This window comes from Pinus tabuliformis, chromosome 4_1, assembly GCF_031772625.1.
Source record: "Pinus tabuliformis cultivar Carrire ecotype Pingquan chromosome 4_1, CPIR1, whole genome shotgun sequence".
NCBI classification, from domain to species: domain Eukaryota; kingdom Viridiplantae; phylum Streptophyta; class Pinopsida; order Pinales; family Pinaceae; genus Pinus; species Pinus tabuliformis.
Window position 1 is genome coordinate 264,392,737 of NC_142303.1, and position 19,151 is coordinate 264,411,887.

At 43.2% G+C, this 19,151-nt stretch overlaps 1 protein-coding gene across 1 annotated transcript; it reads left to right on the forward strand.

Annotated features, from left to right (window-relative positions):
* Nucleotides 1-15,672: 15,672 nt before the first annotated feature.
* Nucleotides 15,673-16,098, forward strand: LOC149175282 (uncharacterized). The gene has a single exon (XM_089421105.1). It carries the CDS (start codon nt 15,673-15,675, stop codon nt 16,096-16,098), a length of 426 nt encoding a protein of 141 aa, XP_089277231.1.
* Nucleotides 16,099-19,151: the final 3,053 nt, after the last annotated feature.

The window sequence follows — 19,151 nt, forward strand, 5'->3', positions numbered from 1 at the left end:
GAACAGCACTTCATGATCAGCAATCAAACAAAGGATGTTCATACAAACGTAAAGTTTCCTCCACATTGACAACAGAATACAATTGCATGTAGGAAGGCAAATCTAATTGAAAAGCATTATTTCCCAACCACTTGAGGATTTTTGAATGGACCATAACGAATAGGCTTCAGCAATTTAACCTTCCCTTGCATTCTTTCCTTACTAATGTACAGCCATACCTCATCCCCTTCTTGAAACTTGTGATCGACTCTATGCTTGTCGTGTCTTTCCTTGTACTTGCTTTGACTTTCTCAAGCTGTTCTTGAATTGGCTGATGTATTTGCTGAATTCATTCAATGAATGAACGAGCTTTGTCAATATCACTATGTCCCTCAATGGCGACATCTTTCTCAAGAATGAAATCAAGAGGTGGATTTGGCAAGTAACCAAAACAAGCTTCAAACGGTGAGGTGTTTGTGGGAAGAGTGCTTGGCACGGTATGTAAGCATGTTGTATGTAGTGCAAATGTTCATCCCAAAGCTTGGGATGCTTGCTGCAATAACCTCTCAAGAGGTGCACAATGGTTCTGTTTCACAACTTCAGTTTGTCCATCTGTTTGTGATGGAAAGCAGTGCCTTTCTTCAACTTTGTGTCCAAAACTCCCATAGTGTTGGACCAAAAATTCCCCACAAATCTGGAATCCCTGTCACTAATAATGGAAGTAGGCAAACCCCAAAGTGAATCCACACATGATGAAAAAATAATTCAGAAGTTTGTTCAGCAGTTATAGTTTTCTTCTTACAAGGCATAAGTATACACCATTTTGCTGAAACCGATCAACTACTACATATAAGTAATCATGCTGCTTCCTAGATGTTGGCAAACCTCCTACAAAAATCCATAGAGATGCTCTCCCATGGTCTAGAAGGTACCGGCAAAGGAGTATACAAACCAAGCTTCCTATTGCTAGGCTTGCTTGTAGCACATAATGAACAACCTCTTATGAACCTTGAAACAGAATCTACCATGCGAGGCCAATAGCAATACCTCTGTAGATGTGCAACTGTTTTGCTCACAACCAAAATGGCCAGCAATAAGAGAAGAATGAGCTTCTCTCATGACATTTATTCTCTCCCCCTGTGGTATACACACCTTGCCCAAATGAAACAGCAAATTGTTATGCATGTGATAATCATTTTCCTCTACATGATTCCCTTTACTCAAGTTAGCATACACAACTCTTAAAGTCATCATCAGATGCATATTGTTCTATGTAACTATCATGTACAATGGAATCATTCTTAAGTAAAGTAACAACACCAATAATAGGCCTTGAAAGCATATCAGCAACCTTATTCAAAGTACCTTTCTTGTATCTTAATTACCAAATGGAACTGTTGCAAGAAGCCCATCCATCTGAAGTGTCGTGACTGTTGTAACTTGCTTTGTGATTGCAAGTATTGTAAGGGCTGATGGTCGGTATGTAAAACAGTTTCTTTGCCCATCAAATAGTGTTTCCACTTTTGACGCTTTGTACCAACGCATACAACTCCTTATCATATGTAGGATAATTTACAACAGCACCATTAAAAGTTTCAGAATGAAATGCAATAGGCTTACCATGCTGTAGAAGAACTGCACACACCCATAGCATAATCACTAGCATCTGTTTGTTATCTCAAATGGCTGTCTCAAATCCGGTAATGCAAGGACTGGAGCTGAACTAATCTTCTCTTTCAAAGATTCGAAAGCTTTTTGTTGCTTGCCTCCCCATTGGAAAGCATGCTTCACACTTGTCACTGCATGCATAGGAGCTGCTATAGAAGAGAAGTTAGAGATAAACTTCCTCCAATATTGAGCTGCACCCAAAAAACTTCTTGCCTCGGATTTCGTGCTGATCGTTTGAGGCTGGCGGTTGGGCTTAAGCCCCTGGTTCCCGGGCTGAGGTCACATGGAGGGCGGGGCTGGCCCTTAGGGGCTGGCCCCCTTCTTTTTCCCGCTCATCAAATTTTAAACTTTAAAAAGCTATTTCTCCGCCCCTTGAACAAGTCCGCCCTTGGTGGCGCATTGGTAAAAGCTTGTAGTTGCATGGCAGAGGTCGTGGGTTCAAACCCTGCCCATGCCGAATAATTTTTAACATGCGCCCAACACATTTTCGCTGACGTCATCATGGGGCCACGTGGCGCCCTCCGGGCCTGCCACGTGGCGGCCTGTGATTGGCTGCTGCAGAAGGAATATTCCCTGGAATATTCCAACGAATATTCCTCGGAATATTCTTTTTTTAATTTTTTTAAAAAATTCCAATTTTCTAATGTTTTGGGCAAAATATTGTTTTGGCCATATCTCCCTCATACGGCGACCGTTTTCCGAACCGTTTGCGGCGCCGGAATCGGGAGGACGAGCACTTTCCAGTCGTTCAGCTGTGAACCAGTTCTGAGCACTTTGAATTTTGAGCATTTTTACAACACCTAGGACTTGAGCACCTGATCATGGTGTCACCCATGTAATGACCTCCTGCCAATCTGTCATGTAGATCTTTGAGCACCCACTGTGCTTCGTCATATTCTATAAATCTTAGAAACACACCAAGGTGATGCTTCCTGAAGAGGTTCCCTTGGACCATTTGATATGAGGTTGATTTCAATCTGATGGCTCTTCTTTGTTTAGCGGACATTGCTTTGGGCAACGAATCGTGTGTTAGGTATTATTTTAAATCAGTGTACCATGATGGGGAGTCATGTGAGCCGATGAGTTCATTGTTGTACATTTCGATTTCATGCTCCCATCCTTCTATTTCTTGGGCCAATCGGTCAGCTTCCGTGCCCTGTAGATCCATGGCTTTGGCAGCCAACTTACAAAGACCATGCCCTTTTACAGTGTGCGAGGGCTTAAATTCTAAGTCATATTCCTGGAGGGATGTCATCTAGTTGGCTCTTCTCTCCCCCAACTCTTGTTGTACGAAGAGGGATCTAACAGCAGATGGGGGACCATTACGGTGACGTGATTTTTTAGGATGTAAGGCCTGAAGTGTTTCACTACTTTGTAGATAACATAAGCCTGCTTATCGATGTCCAGGTAATTCAGCTCTGCCCCTTGGAGTCCTGTACTCATGAAAGATATAGGACGTTCATCATGGTCACAGTCCTTTTGAGTGAGGACAGCAGCCAGTGATGAATCTGAAGCGAAAGTGTATAAGATAAAATATTTGCTGAAATCGGGTTTTGAGAGTGAAGGTGCCTCTACAATTAATGCCTTAATTCGATCAAATGATTCCTTTTCTTCCTGGTCCCATTTGAAAATTGTATCTTTTTTATCATGTTTTGCAGAGGTTTGGCAATTTGTCCAAAATCCAAAATAAACTTGCACAAGAAATTAATTTTACCAAGGAAAGATTGCATACCTTTCTTGGTGCTTGGCTGAGGGATTTGCACTATGGCTTTCACACGGTCAAGGTCAACTGTGATCCCTTTCTTAGTGATGATGTGGCCCAGCAGATTGCCTTTCGAGACTGCAAATATGCTCTTCTTGGGGTTGAGCGAGATCCCATATTTCCGGCATCTTTCAAAAATCTGCTTCAAATGCTGGAGATGATCGCTTCTTTTTTTTGAAAAAATGGTGACATCATCCAAGTAGACCACCACACTCTAACCCATTAACCCCCAAAAAGCGATATCCATAGCCCTTTGGAAAGTTGCCCCAACGTTTATTAGCCTGAATGGCATGCGACGAAAAGCGAATGTTCCCCACCTCATTCAAAATGTGGTCTTAATCCTGTCAAGTTCTGAGACCAGGACCTGATTGTAACCGAGAACCCATCCAATAGAGAGAAGAGCTTGGAACCTGAGACAGTTTGAAGGATCTGCTCCATGGATGGAATAGGGTAGTTATCTTTGTCTGACACCCAATTAAGGTTCCAGAAATCGACGTAGAGGTGTATTTCTCCGGATTTTTTCCTTACTGGTACCAGGTTAGATACCCATGTCGAGTGTTTGACCTTAAAAATAATGCGGGTGTCCAACAATTTCTTTAACTCCTTTTGTATGAGGGGTTCTAAGGTGGGATGCACCTTCCTCAGTTTCTGCTGAAATGGTTTGACCCCTTCTCTGGTAGGAATGACATGTTGAATAATCCGAGTATCATACGCTTTCAGGTCATCATAAGTCCAAGCAAAGACATCTCGGTACTTTTGAAACAAACTGATGAAAGCTTGTTTTTCCTCTGGGGTGCATTCTATTCCCAGTTAACATATTTGGGGTCACACTCAGTCCCGAGATTGATTTTCTCATGTAAGAGGGTGGAACTATGCATCTTGGCATTTGGCGGACCTCTGAAGTGATTCTGAAGGTCAAACAGTTTTTCCAATGACACCACCCCTTTCGGTAAGGTATTTCCCTTCTGGGAATCCACCTCATCTTGTAATGTTTTTTCATGTTCCTCTTCGTCAATAGTTGCATCTTTGAATACTTCAGCATTTTCCATGAATTCCAAAATCTTTTGGTCATCATTAAACATGTGTAAGTTAGTTACGTTATCCAGTATAGCTGGTTTATACAAAATTTCAATAGAAAAACCATCTCTAAGGGGTGTGAACCTAGCTGCGGCATTAGCTAGAGTATCAGCAACAACATTGTTAAACCTAGGAACAGACATGATATTGAAAGCTTTAAAGGAATTTATGAGATGCCATACCTCTTGCTGGTAGTTCTTTAGATGTGGAGACAAACAATGGATGCTATTGCGTACCTGTCTCGTGATGATTTCTGAATCCCCAATGACTTTCAGGCAGTCTGCTTTTAAGTCAATGGCCTTTTTTAGGCTGATCACCAATGCCTCGTATTCAGCAGTATTGTTGGTACATTGGAATTCTAACCTGCAAGAGATCAAAAATCTTTCTCCTTTGGGATTTAGCAGGACGCATCCGGCCCCTGCTCCATCGTGGGTTTTGGAACCGTCATAGTACAATGTCCACGTCTCTATGTTGGGAAAGGGTAAACCTGACGTATGCAAGTTTAAAGAAAGAATTGCATCATCGCAGCTTGGGGTTTGCATGGGGATTTCGATCTGGGTATCTGAGGAGACGGTTGAGGTCTGAGGTTGATAGCACCTGAATGAAGATTCAAGGAGGCATACTCATAGATCTTGTTGTGCGTAACTGATTGGTTCGTTAGAGCTTTCAAGGTCGGAAATAGTATGTTTCATACAAGGTTCACTATTTACCCGGATCTAGTTATTTTTTCCTTTGTAAGGCAGCCATAAGTGAGACCAATCGGTGGCAAAGTAGCCCTGCAACTTGCAAGACCAATCTCTGCTGAGAAGAAGACCATAAGCTTTCGGGATGTCTACAATGATTATGTCAATGCATTGGTGCACTCGGGCATTAGAGGATAATCGAATGATGACATTATTTAATTCCCCAATGGCTGGGACTTGAGATTTGTCGAGTTGGATAATTTTGGCATCGATTTTCTTTGGTTGAACATTCAGTTTCTTGCATACCGACTAGGGCATAACATTGGTAGACGCACCATAGTTGGCGAGGCAGTTGTGGACGTTGAAATTAAACATCTCAAAGGTTAAGAGCAATTGGGGGTTGAGCCTCTCGAGTTGGTGTGGGCAACATTAACTATAGCTTGGAGGTCGACTACGGCTAGGGATTGGCTTACAGAATTTCCCTTGCTTGAAGTGATGGGTTTAACTGGGTCAAGGGAGAAAGTGAGGGCTTTGGCTATGAGCTCCCGTTGAGTCGCCAATTTGCACAACTCAAATAATGAGATGTTAGCTTGCGTCTTCTTTAAATCTTTGATAATATTGTAATCTAACTCGACAGGAAAAGATTCTAGCATTACGCGTGGCGTAGCCATGATAGTCTTAGTAGTAAACCCTTTGGATGCATCCTTAGGTGTGGAGGGGTTCCTTTTCACACTGGCAGGTGATTTGGTCGGGTGTAAATCATCCATTCCTCTGGGTGAGGGGACAGAGGTTTGACTGGTATCAGTCGGGGGCAAGATCCTATGCAACAAAGCTTTCTTCTTTTCTTCTAAGGAAGAGTCCGTTACTGTACCTTTACTCCTAAGATTGTAACTTTTGGGGGGTTTTTGGGGAGCCTCTCCAACACAGGTTTCTTGTGTAGTGCACACGTCTCCACCCCGGAGGATCTCGAGAGTTAGCACAGTGGAGGGGGAATCCTCACCAAGGGGGGAATCATCTTCTCCTGATTCGTCTGTTTCATCCTCCACTTCGCCGATGTTCTGGTCTTCTAATAATTGGGTGACTACGGTGGTCATATTATGTAACCATTGTGGGTAGGTTTTCTCGGAGTGTGAAGCCTGATGGAAAGTGCAGAAGTTGTCTTTGCCTAATTCTTCTACGTTGAAGGTAGAACTAGGGTTTTGTGAAACTTTAGGGGGAAAATTATTGGTTTTTCAGAAAAAGGGCTTAGTGGGTTTGGACCCTCCAGAAGCATCACTGGTTCTTCGCTTTAGCTCAGACACTTTGTTGGTTAGTTGTTTTAGCAATTTGGTTAGTCCTTCAAAGTCAAAAGGATCTTTGTCCTTATCGGCTGTTTTACTCAAGGAAGCCTGGTTCCTCTTACCAGAGGACTTTGGATCCTCTTGCGACTCGTGTTCTAGGGTGCCAATTGAAAGAAGATCCTTTTCGACCTCGAGTGCCACAGAAAAATTCTCTACCAGAGTGAGATTTGCTTCATGCTTAACGAAAACAACAATGTCCTGTGGCAGGGCCCTTGTGTAGTAATCAATCGTGATGGAATCATCAAGAGCTACATCCATGGGGAACTTGTTTAAAATAGTGGTGACACGTTGATTAAAATCCTTTACCTTCTCCTTCTTATTGCATTTTAGGGTGCTGAGCTCGGTGAGAAGCATGGAAGGTGTCTTATCATCTGAAAATTTATCTAGAAAGGATTTATGGAACTCGTCCCATGTTCGGATGGAGGAGATGGGTAGTGATCGATACCAAGTGGCCGCTTTATTTTCAAGGGTATGCAGGAATAGGCAGCATGCTATGTCGTCATACTAGACCTTCATCATTTGCAGAGCTAAATAGAAATTGCTAATGTGGTCATCAGCTGAGGTCCCTTTCTCCGGATCGAATTTTGGGAGGTGTTTCTCAGAATGTCGGGGCATATCATGTAGGAAGCCTCTAAGGTTTAAAGGGGATTGCACCATCCAAGCTAGTGGTGGGGGACGATGGTTTGGTCTAGGGTTGAAAAAGGGGTGGTGATCATTGCCTTCTGATTCACTGTCTGTGCCTGACCTGCCGCTGGTGTGAGGAGGGCATCGGGCTTCTCTCCTCGGCACTCTGAGATGTCCTAGATCCCTCGTGTTTCTCACATTCCAGTTGTCTCTTAGGTTCCTAAGGAGATGTTGGTTGTTGTAAAAGTTTATTCGGTCTCTAAGGTAGTCCCCGGCCTCTTGTCCCAAGATCCCATGAGTGCCCTCGGTGAGAGGTTGATCATTGGCAGGGGTTTCCTTAGTGATTCTCTGATTGTTCCCATGCACTTCCCTCCTATGCATCTGGTTATTCTCGCCAGTAAAGGTATTCTTAGGCTCCCCCTCTTCATCTTCCGGCTGGCTTTCCAATCCTTCGATAGATAGTCTTTCGACAACATCTGCATAATCATCCAGGGCTAAGCCAATTAACTATGATACGAAGTTAACTAGGATGCCCTGACACGTATGTTGAAGGTTGGAGGTGTGAGAGTTGGCTAGGGAGTTAGTGGCGGGGATACATCTTAAACCCCTAGCGAATTGGCGTGTGATAGGGTGCAAAGCCCTGAGCTGTTCATTAGTGACTTTGTACATGGGAAGTTCCTCCCCCCCAAGGGTGTCTTCAAGATGGGGAATAGGAGTTTCTTCATGGGGGGGTTTTGTGAAGGGTGGCCCGAACGAAGGGTTATACCATACCTCAGGGGGCGTGGGAGGCCGCGGTTGATTACTTCCTTGATGGGAAGTTTCCATGTGAGAGATTTTAGTGCTTGCCATGGCCCTCCTTCTAGCGCCAAATCTGTTGACGTGCTAGAATTTATCACCAATAGTAAAGGGAATCTCTCTGGTGTAGGTTCCCAACTAAAGCCTGCACCGGGTGTGTTGGAGATCCCTTCTGGTATGTGGGCCTAGCTACCACTTATTTTTGTAGAGCTAGCTTCGGATAGAGGTGTGATATGAACTTAGTAGAAAGTGTGAGTTTTAAGAAACACAAGAGAATAATTGACAAGTATCCTGTGTCATACATATATACCATGAATAGCAAGAGATAAGCCATGCAGTCTCACGTAAAGTTACTATTAGCAGGACTTTAAACAAGACTTGCACAAATTAAATAGATACTGCTTAATGATTGCAAAATTAGTTCACAATAATCAACCATTTACCATCATACAAAATGTGCAGTCAAAAGAGAGATTATACTAACACCTAAGGAAATAGTTCATTAGCATGCGTATAGAGTGAAATAAACCAAATACCATTCATACGTAGCAAAACTAGATTCGAGGTATAAATAGCATGTGGAGTGACTGCACATCAAGAAGATTTTGGGAACATTCGATCTATCAAGTGTAGAAAATACTCATGGTACCAACACATAGATATTTGAAGCATTTGATAGTGAAAACATATAATTAACTCTTGTATTGACTAGAATAATCGCACTTCTATTAAGCACTGTGTTTGTTACTATCCAAAAGTACTTCACTAAAAAGTCCCCTCAAATGAGACGTGAAGTTACATTTATAGGATGAGAGAGACCTTTGGTCTACTCTTGACTCTTGGACTTCCAAGTGACCTTTCGCCAACCACATGAATCTTAACATTCTATGTGATCTTTCGTGTTCATAGAGTATTTAGTGCTACCATAGCACACACACAAATGAAAAAGGAAATGACTATCATCCTAGTTGACTAAGCTGCATATGATGAGTTCTGGGATGCTGAGCCTAAGCTTTTTGGTTAGGCAAGTGCACCATATGTTGTATTCTGCTGTGATGGGGGAGATTGGCGGCTAGCCTTCATCATGTCTATGTAAGAATTCCAATGCATATGGGATAAGAGTATTTCACTTGGCACGTATATGACTGTTCAGGGTGCCCAACTTGGTGTAGAGCCTTACTAGTTCCACAATGTAACGCTTGATATTTTCCGCTGAGGCTGACATATCTCCTGTGTGGGCAACTTGTCTATATGTTTCCACGAATGCTTGCACCTCATTGTTGATCTCCTCCTGGTTCCTGTTCTGTCTGATTTCTCCTATAGAAGGGGACCCGTGCAGTTGGATTACTAACTCTAGACTGCTGAACAATTGCCTGTAGGAAGCCAACACCCTTTCTGCATCTTTGACCAATTTATCCTTGCACTGCATTTTGATACGAAGTTGGACTCTAGTATTTTGCATAACAATCCAATCTTTCCTGGGTACTACTGTTGGGGCTTCAGGGTACTTTTCAGACCACTCATGTATTTTATCTAGGGCGGTCATGGCCTCTTTGAGCATGGCAACCCTTTCCTTTGAGTGAGTCTAAATAGCCACTATGGGAGCTATAGTGTGGTGCAGTTTTGCCATCTCCTCATAAAATATAGCCATAGTCTCCCTAGGATTGCTGTTTCTGATGCGACTATTATTTGGAAATCAGCTGATCCTGTATTTAGCAAGCAGAGTGTCAGGATTTCCTCTTCCAAGTTCCTCTTCCCTTGTTCTGCTACACTGGCCCTTTCTCGGATGAATATAACCTGTTTTGCAAATCTACAATTTGTCTACTCATCCAGGCTACGTTGTGTTCAGTGGTAGCTACGAATGTTGTATCGACAGAGGCGATCATTAGCAGGTTTGACATGATATTTGGCATGATGTCTGTCGCTGTAGTTACCGATAATGGGTCAGCTGGGTTCCTGTTGCAAGATCTCTTCCTCTCCTGTATAATCTTGAGGTTCACTTCGTCAAATGTGATCTTAGTCAGATCTAGAACCTCTTCCTCCTGATCTTCTGTAATTCCTAGCTTGAGGAGGGGTAGTTGTTCGCCAGTGAGGGGAGGAATGGGAGGTACATCCAACGGAGGAAGCTCACTCTGTCCTGGGCTTGGGTCGACCACCCTGCTCGTCTCTACTTGTTCAACTGCTACTGTTTCCTTCTCCCTGTTTGCCCTGATCTCCTCTTCCTATTGTCTCTTTTCCCTTTCTACTAGTGCCTGTTTCCTTTCTAGATCTTCCTCCATGTTTTTCAGTTCCTGTCCTAACATTTGTTGTTCCTCTTGTTTTCTCTTCGTGACTTCTTCTGCTTGTCTCTGCTTTTTGACCTCTTCTTCCCTTCTTTTCTCTTCCTCATCTCATGCTTTCTTTTCCTCTTCCTGCCTCCTTTCCTCGTCTTCCTGCCTTTTCCTCTCTATCTTGACCTGGCTTTGAGTGTCAGGTTCCTGCGATTGCTTGCTTTCCAGTTCTCTTTGTCTCTTTAGTTCTCACTTCTTTCTTGCCAGTTTGGCGTTTCTTTGTATGAGTGTAATTTCTTCTTCCTCGTTGTCGCTTAGAGTATCTTCCACTTCTTTTGCTTTTCATTTCCCTGATGTTTGGGCTCTCTTCGGTGTTATTTCTCTGGGGTTTTCATCATCTTTGAAATCATCAAGGAGTTCATATTATATGGCTTGTTGCTGACTAGGGCTGATCTCCCTTGTGGAGTTATACCAGTTCCTAATTCTGTCCTCGAGGTCCTTCCTAGTGTGGGTGTAAGACCAACTGAATTTTGCCTTCTTATAGTGGGCAGCTACAATCTTTTCGGGGTCGTACATTCTGTAATTTAGGGTCACAAAATGACTCCCCTTGAGTTCTTCAGCTTCTGCTTCCACTTGCTTGAATTTTTCTACTATGTATGCCCCAATAGTAAGAGGAAAAGGTGGCCAAGGTTTCTTCTTACCTTTGTGTAGCACTTTCGAGAAACCCTGTGTCATCTGGTAGTAGACCTCTCGTAGAAGAGTCCTATCTATGGCGAACCTAGGCAAAGCATGCGGAGGTCTATGAGTACCAAACACCCTGACTACTGTTCCCTCATCGATAGGGAACTAGTGAGCTACTTTAACCACGGTCCTCATGGCTCTTTGGGACATGCAAGGTGGATCTTCCCCGAACAACAATTGGTATAATGGGATGATAAATGTTTCAGATATTATATCCAATGTGGCTCTATAAGCCATGTCCCAGAAAACCTTGTAGTGGCAGTGGACAGGTAGGGGTGTTGATGAGTCCCAATTGCAGCTCTAGTGTTCAAAGTGGCACCTTGAACAAACAACGTCAAGGAGGTATGAAGACATATAAAATTTTGGGGGTTGTTCGAGAGCTGGGCTCTGAGTGGCGGCTATGTTGGTTCTCAAAGATGATGACAAGATGCTCACCCAATTGAAAATAGTTCCCTGAGTGGCGATGGCATACATGAGTGGAACCCATGTGCCATAAAACACATCGCAGTCTGCCTTGCCATATAGTCGACACATCATTGCAGCGATTAACTGATACACCCTACGTAGCCCTTCAGTCTTGTATGCCTGATCTGTCCTGACCCAGAACTTCACAGGTTCTTGCCACCAATTCCTCAAGATGTCTTTTGTCGGGGTAGTGAATCCGGTGAGCCACTTGGTGTTAAAAATCTGCTGCTTTTTAGGAAATTTATAGTAGGCGCTGATATTCGAGGAAGCAATGGTAGCTATAGGCGCCCCATCATGACCCCTAATCATCTAGTCTTCTGTGCTTGTGCACTGTAAAACCCATTCGATGATTTCAGCACACGGGAATATTGGTGGATGAGCTACCACTTTATGTAACCTTGACTTTTTGACGTTGATATATACGTGAAAGTCATCTTTTGTCTTCAGGATATCCCTTTTAGCAAATTCTTTGTAGATCTGATACCAAGACAGTATAGTGGTCTTACTTATGTTGCATGTCGTATTTGCTAAGATAGGTGGCTGTTCATCTAGATTTGTTTCCCATGTCCCACTTCCCAATGCACCTTGAGCTGTTGTAGTGGTTGGATGACCCATCTTGTCTTCAAAAGAGTAAATGGATATGCACTTGAGCTCGATGTCACCTGGCATGTCAAAAATGCAATCCCACAATGAGAGAGAGGGCATAACCATAAACAGAAAATACCAAAAGAAAACTTAGCCAGTGAAAGGGAGGTCACGGGAATGTGGGAGTTGCAAGGTATCTAATGCAGTAGTGTGGCCGAGGCCACAGGTCGGGTACGACCGTGAGGTTGAGATGCGAAGGGGTAGACTGTGGGTCGCAATAGTAGGAGGTCACGGGGAGAGAGGAGACACAAGGTCGTGGAGGTAGGAGGTCGCGGGGAGAGAGGAGTCACGAGGTCATGAAGGTAGGAGGTCGCGGGGAACGGGGAGTCACAAAGTCACTAAGCCGCGGAGTCACGGGAAAGGGAAGTCGCGAGGTTGTGGAGTCATAGAGTCATGGTGGGGAGGATATCGTTGCCTTGGGGCGTGTGACTAAGGCTCAGATTTTCCTAGAGGAGGCCTCTGGACATCTTAAGGGGGACCAGGGTCCCTTTCAAAAAGGTAAGACTTCAGTTTCTTGATCTAACCAGGAGGAATAGGTGTAAGGAGGAGTGAAAGAGTAGGGGAAGGTCAAGGTGATTTATGGGGCATAACTGGGGAGGAGAGCTAAGTAACGAGTTAAACCCTAGGGAAGGAGGTAAGATAGAGGTCAGGGGATGCAATTTATGCCATTTGGAAGAAAATAATCATTGCAGGAGAGGTGACCGTTACTTACCGGAGTCGGACACGTGTGCGAAGTCAATCAGAGGGATTTATGCCTTTTGGTGCGACCAACAGAGCTCTATAAAATTCGACCAGGGTGCCCTCCTATTTATAAAGTCATCGCACTTGTGGAGGTCACAAGGGTTGTGAGGAGGTAAAGTGCGACCTTGCGACTCAGGGGTCGCGAAATCGCATTGGAAGATGTGAATCAGGAATGCGATCTTGCGACCTTGTGACCTTGCGACCTTGCAAGTCGCGGAGTCGCATGATCACTTTGTCACGTTGGAAGATGTGAATCGGAAATGTGATCTTGTGACCTTGCGACCTTGCAACCTTGCGAGTCGCGGAGTCACATGGTCACATGGAACATAGGTGGTCGAGAGTGATATTTTGTGACCTTGCGATTGGCAGGTCACTAAGGTCACAAGGGTTGTCTTGGTCACAGGTATATGCTATAGTCGTGTTGTGATTATGCGACCTAGCTTAAGTTAGCCAAAATTTGGATTTCCCTTGGATTTACTGACACTAACAAAACTTCGGGAAGGGACGAAGCTTAGGCTTGATGTAGGGTGTCCAAAATTTTTATGTTTATGGGGATTTTTGGAGGTGTTGTCGCAACATCTACCAAAGGGTCATAATATAATCAGAGCCAACATAACAATAATAATGTAAGGGCACAATAATAACAATAGTGGGGATGGCACTAGAGGTAATCAACCATAAATCCCATGAATGGAGGGAATCGGTCAGAGCTTCGACTGGTGATCATGGACGACTAGGGTTTGAGTCAGAGCTATGAACAACAGACCTACATAGACCACATTTTCCTGTTCTCACTCAGCAGTGAGGACACAACGCTACACGACAAAGGCAAAGTTCATAAGCAATGGATTCCCCTCAGGGGGAGGATAGGGCGCCTCTCCCCAATGTCGCTGAAGACATCAGGACAGAACACCAAGACGATGCTGGACCAGTTCCAAACAATTTGCCAGAAAATACGAACAAGAATGAAAAGCCCAAGGCAATGTTGGCCACATGTAAGCTCGTCACAGTTGAAAGACCAAAGATTAAGCTCCCAAGCCATCGAATCAACAATCAAATCCAGTACATGAAGGATCATGCGCTGATTGGGAAATTTATAGGCTTCTGGCCCACAGAAAAAGCCTTGCATGGCTGGATAGTAGCCAAATGGAAACCAAAAGGGCACATTACCTTGCAGTTGGGGCCTAAAGGCTTCTTTACAGTGATTTTCAACTGTATAGAAGACCGAAACAGAGTCCTTGATGGAGGACCATATTTTTTCAATGCAACAGGTTTATATCTGAGAGATTGGATAGAACGATTCAACCCTGACAAAGAGGATTTAAGCTGGGCACCAGTATGGATTCGCCTTTACTCCCTCCCTTTGGAGTACTGGGATGAGGACTCGCTGCAAGATATCAGGAATGGCTTAGGGGAGTTCATTAAAATCACAGAGGAGATGAAACTTAGGCGATATACCTCCTATGCCCGAATATGTGTATACATGCATCTCAGCAAAGCTCTCCTAGATGCGGTAAGTCTTTACCATGATGATTTTGAATGGATACAATCAATAGATTATGAGCATGTTCCATTCCGTTGCAAGAAATGCCATGCCCTTGGTCATCTCTTCTAAGATTGCCCTTCAAATCTGAAAGCCTCGAACCCCTCCAATATGGATAAATCTAACTCGAATGGCTTTACCAAAGTCACCAACTGTAAAAAGAATCACAAGAAACCCTTAGTTGGCCTTAAAAAGCCTGTAGCCAATGCCTCAATGCCTTCCACAAGCAACAACTTTGAGATCCTGAATCAGATGGAATAGAACACCTATGAAATCCCTGATCAATCGAAGGACATCCCAAGATGACTCCTATTTCCACCCCTTCGAGCTCTAATATTACCCAAAAATCTGTACAATCCACAGACCCTACCTCAGCCGCCCCCAGTTTCTTACCGAAATGGAATATTCAAGGTATGGAGGTTGACAATATGCAACAGGAAATCATGACTGTAGCAGAAACAATAGCAGAACGAAGTGAGATCCAACACATGGAAGAGGAGTTGGAGAGCTTCGACATTGGAGATCTGGATATATTGGGATTAGAGCAAGCTTGTAAGAAAAAGGAATATGACAAAATCCCATAGAGGCAACTGGAAAGCTTAGAAGTCATCCTCTCCAGAGCACAGCAGCAAAGATCTTTAGGCATCCAACCTAGGAGTCAATGGGATGGTAAAAATACTACTAAAGACAATAAAAAAAGAGGCAGGAAAACCGATCTACAGAGAACCATCCGCATTGGGGAAATGCTGGTAGAATCGGGAAGATATTCCAAGCTTACAAAGTATTACAACCCCCTTCCTAGCAGTGCACCATGAAGCTCATCTCATGGAATATCAGAGGGCTAAACAGCCCTGGAAAATATAGACTGATAAAAAACATGATTCAAATGGAGAAACCCCAAATTTTTTTCATACAAGAAACCAAATGTAACTCTACAATATTGGACTAGACACTTGCAAAAGTGTGGCCAGGCAGCAAAGCAACAGCAGTGGATGCTTTTGGTGCATCAGGAGGACTAGCCATAATCTGGGATGAACGAGCTATCACACTTGATAATATTCATGCGAGTAAGCATTTTATACAAGCCACCTTCCATATTATAGGGACTAATGTACATGGTCATCTAACCAATGTCTACTTCCCCCAGGAAGTAATGAATAAGATAGACATACTGAATACCTTAGCCTTGATCAACTTAGAAAGAACATATCCAATCTGGATCACAGGAGGAGACTTTAATATGATAACAAGGTTGGAAGAAAAAAGAGGGGGCAGGGCTAGATTGGACAATGAAAGCATTCACTTCAAAAACTTCATCCAAGATAACTGTCTCATAGATATGGCATCCAACAATGGTGTATACACATGGAATAACAAACGAGCAGGAGCACATCAAATCGCCTCACGATTGGATCGGTTCCTGCTTTCAGATAATGCAATCCATATAGGTGGGGATTTCACGGCGTCGATCTTACCAATCACAGGTTCAGATCATTGGCCTATCGCGCTTCAATGGCAGAGGCCGGGTAACGCCACTCACAGGCCCTTCCGCTTCGAGTCTTTCTGGATGCTGCACCTAGATTTCAACAATCTGATTCAGGCGGTTTGGAAAAATTTCAAACCTCTGGATGGTACAAAAATGTATCAGTTCCAGCAAAAACTTAAAAATCTCAAGAACAACATTAAACAATGGAATCAGAATACCTTTGGCAATATCTTCCAAGCACAACGTGGTCTAGATCAAGAAATGAAACAACTACAGTAGAGAATCATCATGGAAGGACGGTCTGAAGACACCTCAGAGCTGGAAAAACACCTGCAATCACAACTATCTGAAAGAGCCAAGAAAGAAGAAATACTTTGGAAGCAAAAGTCCAGAATCAAATGGCTTAAAGAGGGAAAAAGAAACACAAAGTTCTTCCATTGCACTACTGTCAAAAGAAGAATGCATAACAACATCACTAATATTCAGAATTCGTTGCGGGATTGGTTGGAAAAACATGAGGACATTGAACAAGAGTTCATTACTCATTTTAAGAAGGTACACCAGGAACCTCAGATAGATAGACTGCAGGCTATTGAAAAAATAACCAAGAATATCCCTAAGATCATAACTGAGGAACACAATCAGCTCCTTCTCAGGACAATCTCTTTATAGGAAGTGGAGAGTGCCGTACGACATCTCAAAGAAGGAAAAGCGCTTGGCACCGATGGCTTTACTTCTAATTTCATCCATAGATTTTGGGATATTATCAAATATGAGGTCTGGAAAGTCGTGGAGGAATCCAAAACTAATAGATGGCTGCTTCCCTCTTTGAATGCAACCTTCTTAGCTCTCATCCCCAAGGAAGATCACTCTCAGACTCTAAACAAATTCATGCCCATTGCTCTATGTAATGTCATATACAAAATCATCTCCAAAGTAATTGCTTCCAGACTAAAACCTCTGCTCCCTCTACTCATATCACCCAAGCAATCAGGCTATGTGGAAGGAAGGCAAATCACGGATGGAATCATTCTCACTCATGAGATTATACACTCCTTGAAGCAATTCAAAAAGGTAGGTATGCTCCTAAAAATCGATCTTTCCAAAGCTTTTGATAGTTTAAGCTGGAAATATATACACAAAATGTTGATAGCTTTTGGCTTCTCCCCCCCCTGGGTCAGATGGGTCATGAGTCTTATTTCCTCTTCCTTCTTCTCCATTCTGATCAATGGGATCCCTTCCTCTCCCTTTCACCCCTCCAGAGGCATCCGGCAAGGAGATCCCCTCTCCCCTTTCCTTTTTGTTATAATGGCGGAAGGACTGGGAAGATGCATCAAAGAAGCGCTTCATTCCCAGCAATTAAGAGGTCTTTCTTTTCCCAACACCCCGGTCTTCACCCACCAACAATTCGTGGATGATAATATGCTATTTGGCCATCCCTCAGTCCAGGAAGCTCTCAAATTAAAAACCATTTTGTCTAATTTTTCGGATGCCTCTAGGGCTTGCATTAACAAGACCAAATCCCAGATCTTCTTCTTTCATACCCCTACTACAACCAAAGCCTCAATTTCTCAAATCTTGGGTTTTTCAATAGCTGCTCTTCCCTCCAAATACCTGGGAGCTCCCATGATGGTCTCTTCTTTAAAGCACTCATCCTGGAAACTAATTTTGGAAAAATTAGAAGCCCTTCTCTCTTCCTGGACTTATTGTATGCTAAACATGGCTATCTGTCTAGTCCATATCAAAGTTGTGCTGCAATCCATGCCGCTCTACCTTTTTTCAGTTATGGCATCTCCAAAATGGGTCCTCAAAGAAATTAGAAATCTTCAAAGATCTTTCTTGTGGGGAAACATAGGCCAAAAGAGAAAATGGACCCTGGTAAAATGGGACACAGTATGCCTCCTGAAAATTTATGGAGGTACTGGGCTTCGTAATCCTCAACATAGTAATGCTGTCATGGGAGCTCGCATCTCATGGAAATGGATCTCGGAGCCACATACTCCCTAGGCTATCCTTTGGGAAACGAAATACGCCAATAATCGACCAGTTGATGATTTAATTAGACTCATATAATTAGGATCAGGTTCTCTCATCTGGAATGCAGCTAAACAGCACAAGGATGTAATTCAACAACACAGCTTCTGGGAAATTAGGAATGGTAATAATGCCCAGTTTTGAGAAGATTCTTGGCAGCAAAGACCCAAGTTGAAAGACCTAGTCGAACCTCAACACATACAGGACTGGGAAGGGAAACTAATGGCAAAGGTAAATCAATACTGGATGCCTACCCATGCTCAAGGATATATGCAATGGATAAATTTGGATCACATCATCAAGCAAGACACTCAGCTCATCAAGGATATTTTGGAAACAGAGCTTTCAAATAGGAAAATTCGCTACTCTGATAAGAGGGATAAAATTAGATGGGGTTATGAAGCAAAAGGAACCTTATCTACACAAGAAGCTTACAATTTAGCAATAAGCACCCAAATAGTCAAAGACCCACTATGGAACAAAGTTTAGGCCCCCATAATTTGGCCAAAAGTCTCCACTTTCCTTTGGCTACTATGCCAAAATAAAATTCTCACTTGGGACAACCTATGGAAAAGAAGCTTTCATGGGCCTTCTATGTGTCCCAACTGCAAAAAGGCAGAAGAAACCATTGAGCACCTAATAAATTCCTACCCACTAGCGAATGGACTTTGGGAAAAAGTAAGCTTTAGATGCCAAAAAGACGGATGAGATAAGGAGAATATCTCTAACACTATATGTACTTGGGCAAACAATCCTTACAAAAGCAAACTGTTAAATGCACTATGGAAACTAATCCCAGGATTCATCATGTGGAATGTTTGGAAAGAAAGGAATCGTCACATCTTCAAGGACCGATCCTCCTCTTTAGAAGTTCTATGGAATAATATAGGTCAAAACCTTCGAGAAACCTTTTTTCTTCAAGCCTGGTCAGAAGAAGATTATCCCGCCATCCCTCAAGAATAAACTATCTGGGCAAACTGGAACCTTCAATGGAAGCATATACAAGAAAATCAGGGTAAAACTTCCTCACAAGGAAAGACAACAGACAGATGGACCCCTCCGCCCCAGCACATGATTCAACTCAACTTTGATGGGGCGTCTAAGGGAAATCCAAGCAAAGCGGGATATGGAGGAGTCTTCATAGATCACAAGGGTGTTCTGCTTCTAACTTATTTAGGTTCAATTGGCTGGGATACAAATAACTCGGTGGAATTAGAAAGGCTATGGTAGGGGCTTCTCCTAGCACAACTCTGTGATTTCTTCCCACTTATAATTGAAGGGGATTCCTAGATTCTCAT

Excerpts from the sequence above, each read along its gene's own strand:
- LOC149175282 (XM_089421105.1), top strand. The coding sequence starts at position 15,673 with ATGGCATCCAACAATGGTGTATACACATGGAATAACAAACGAGCAGGA.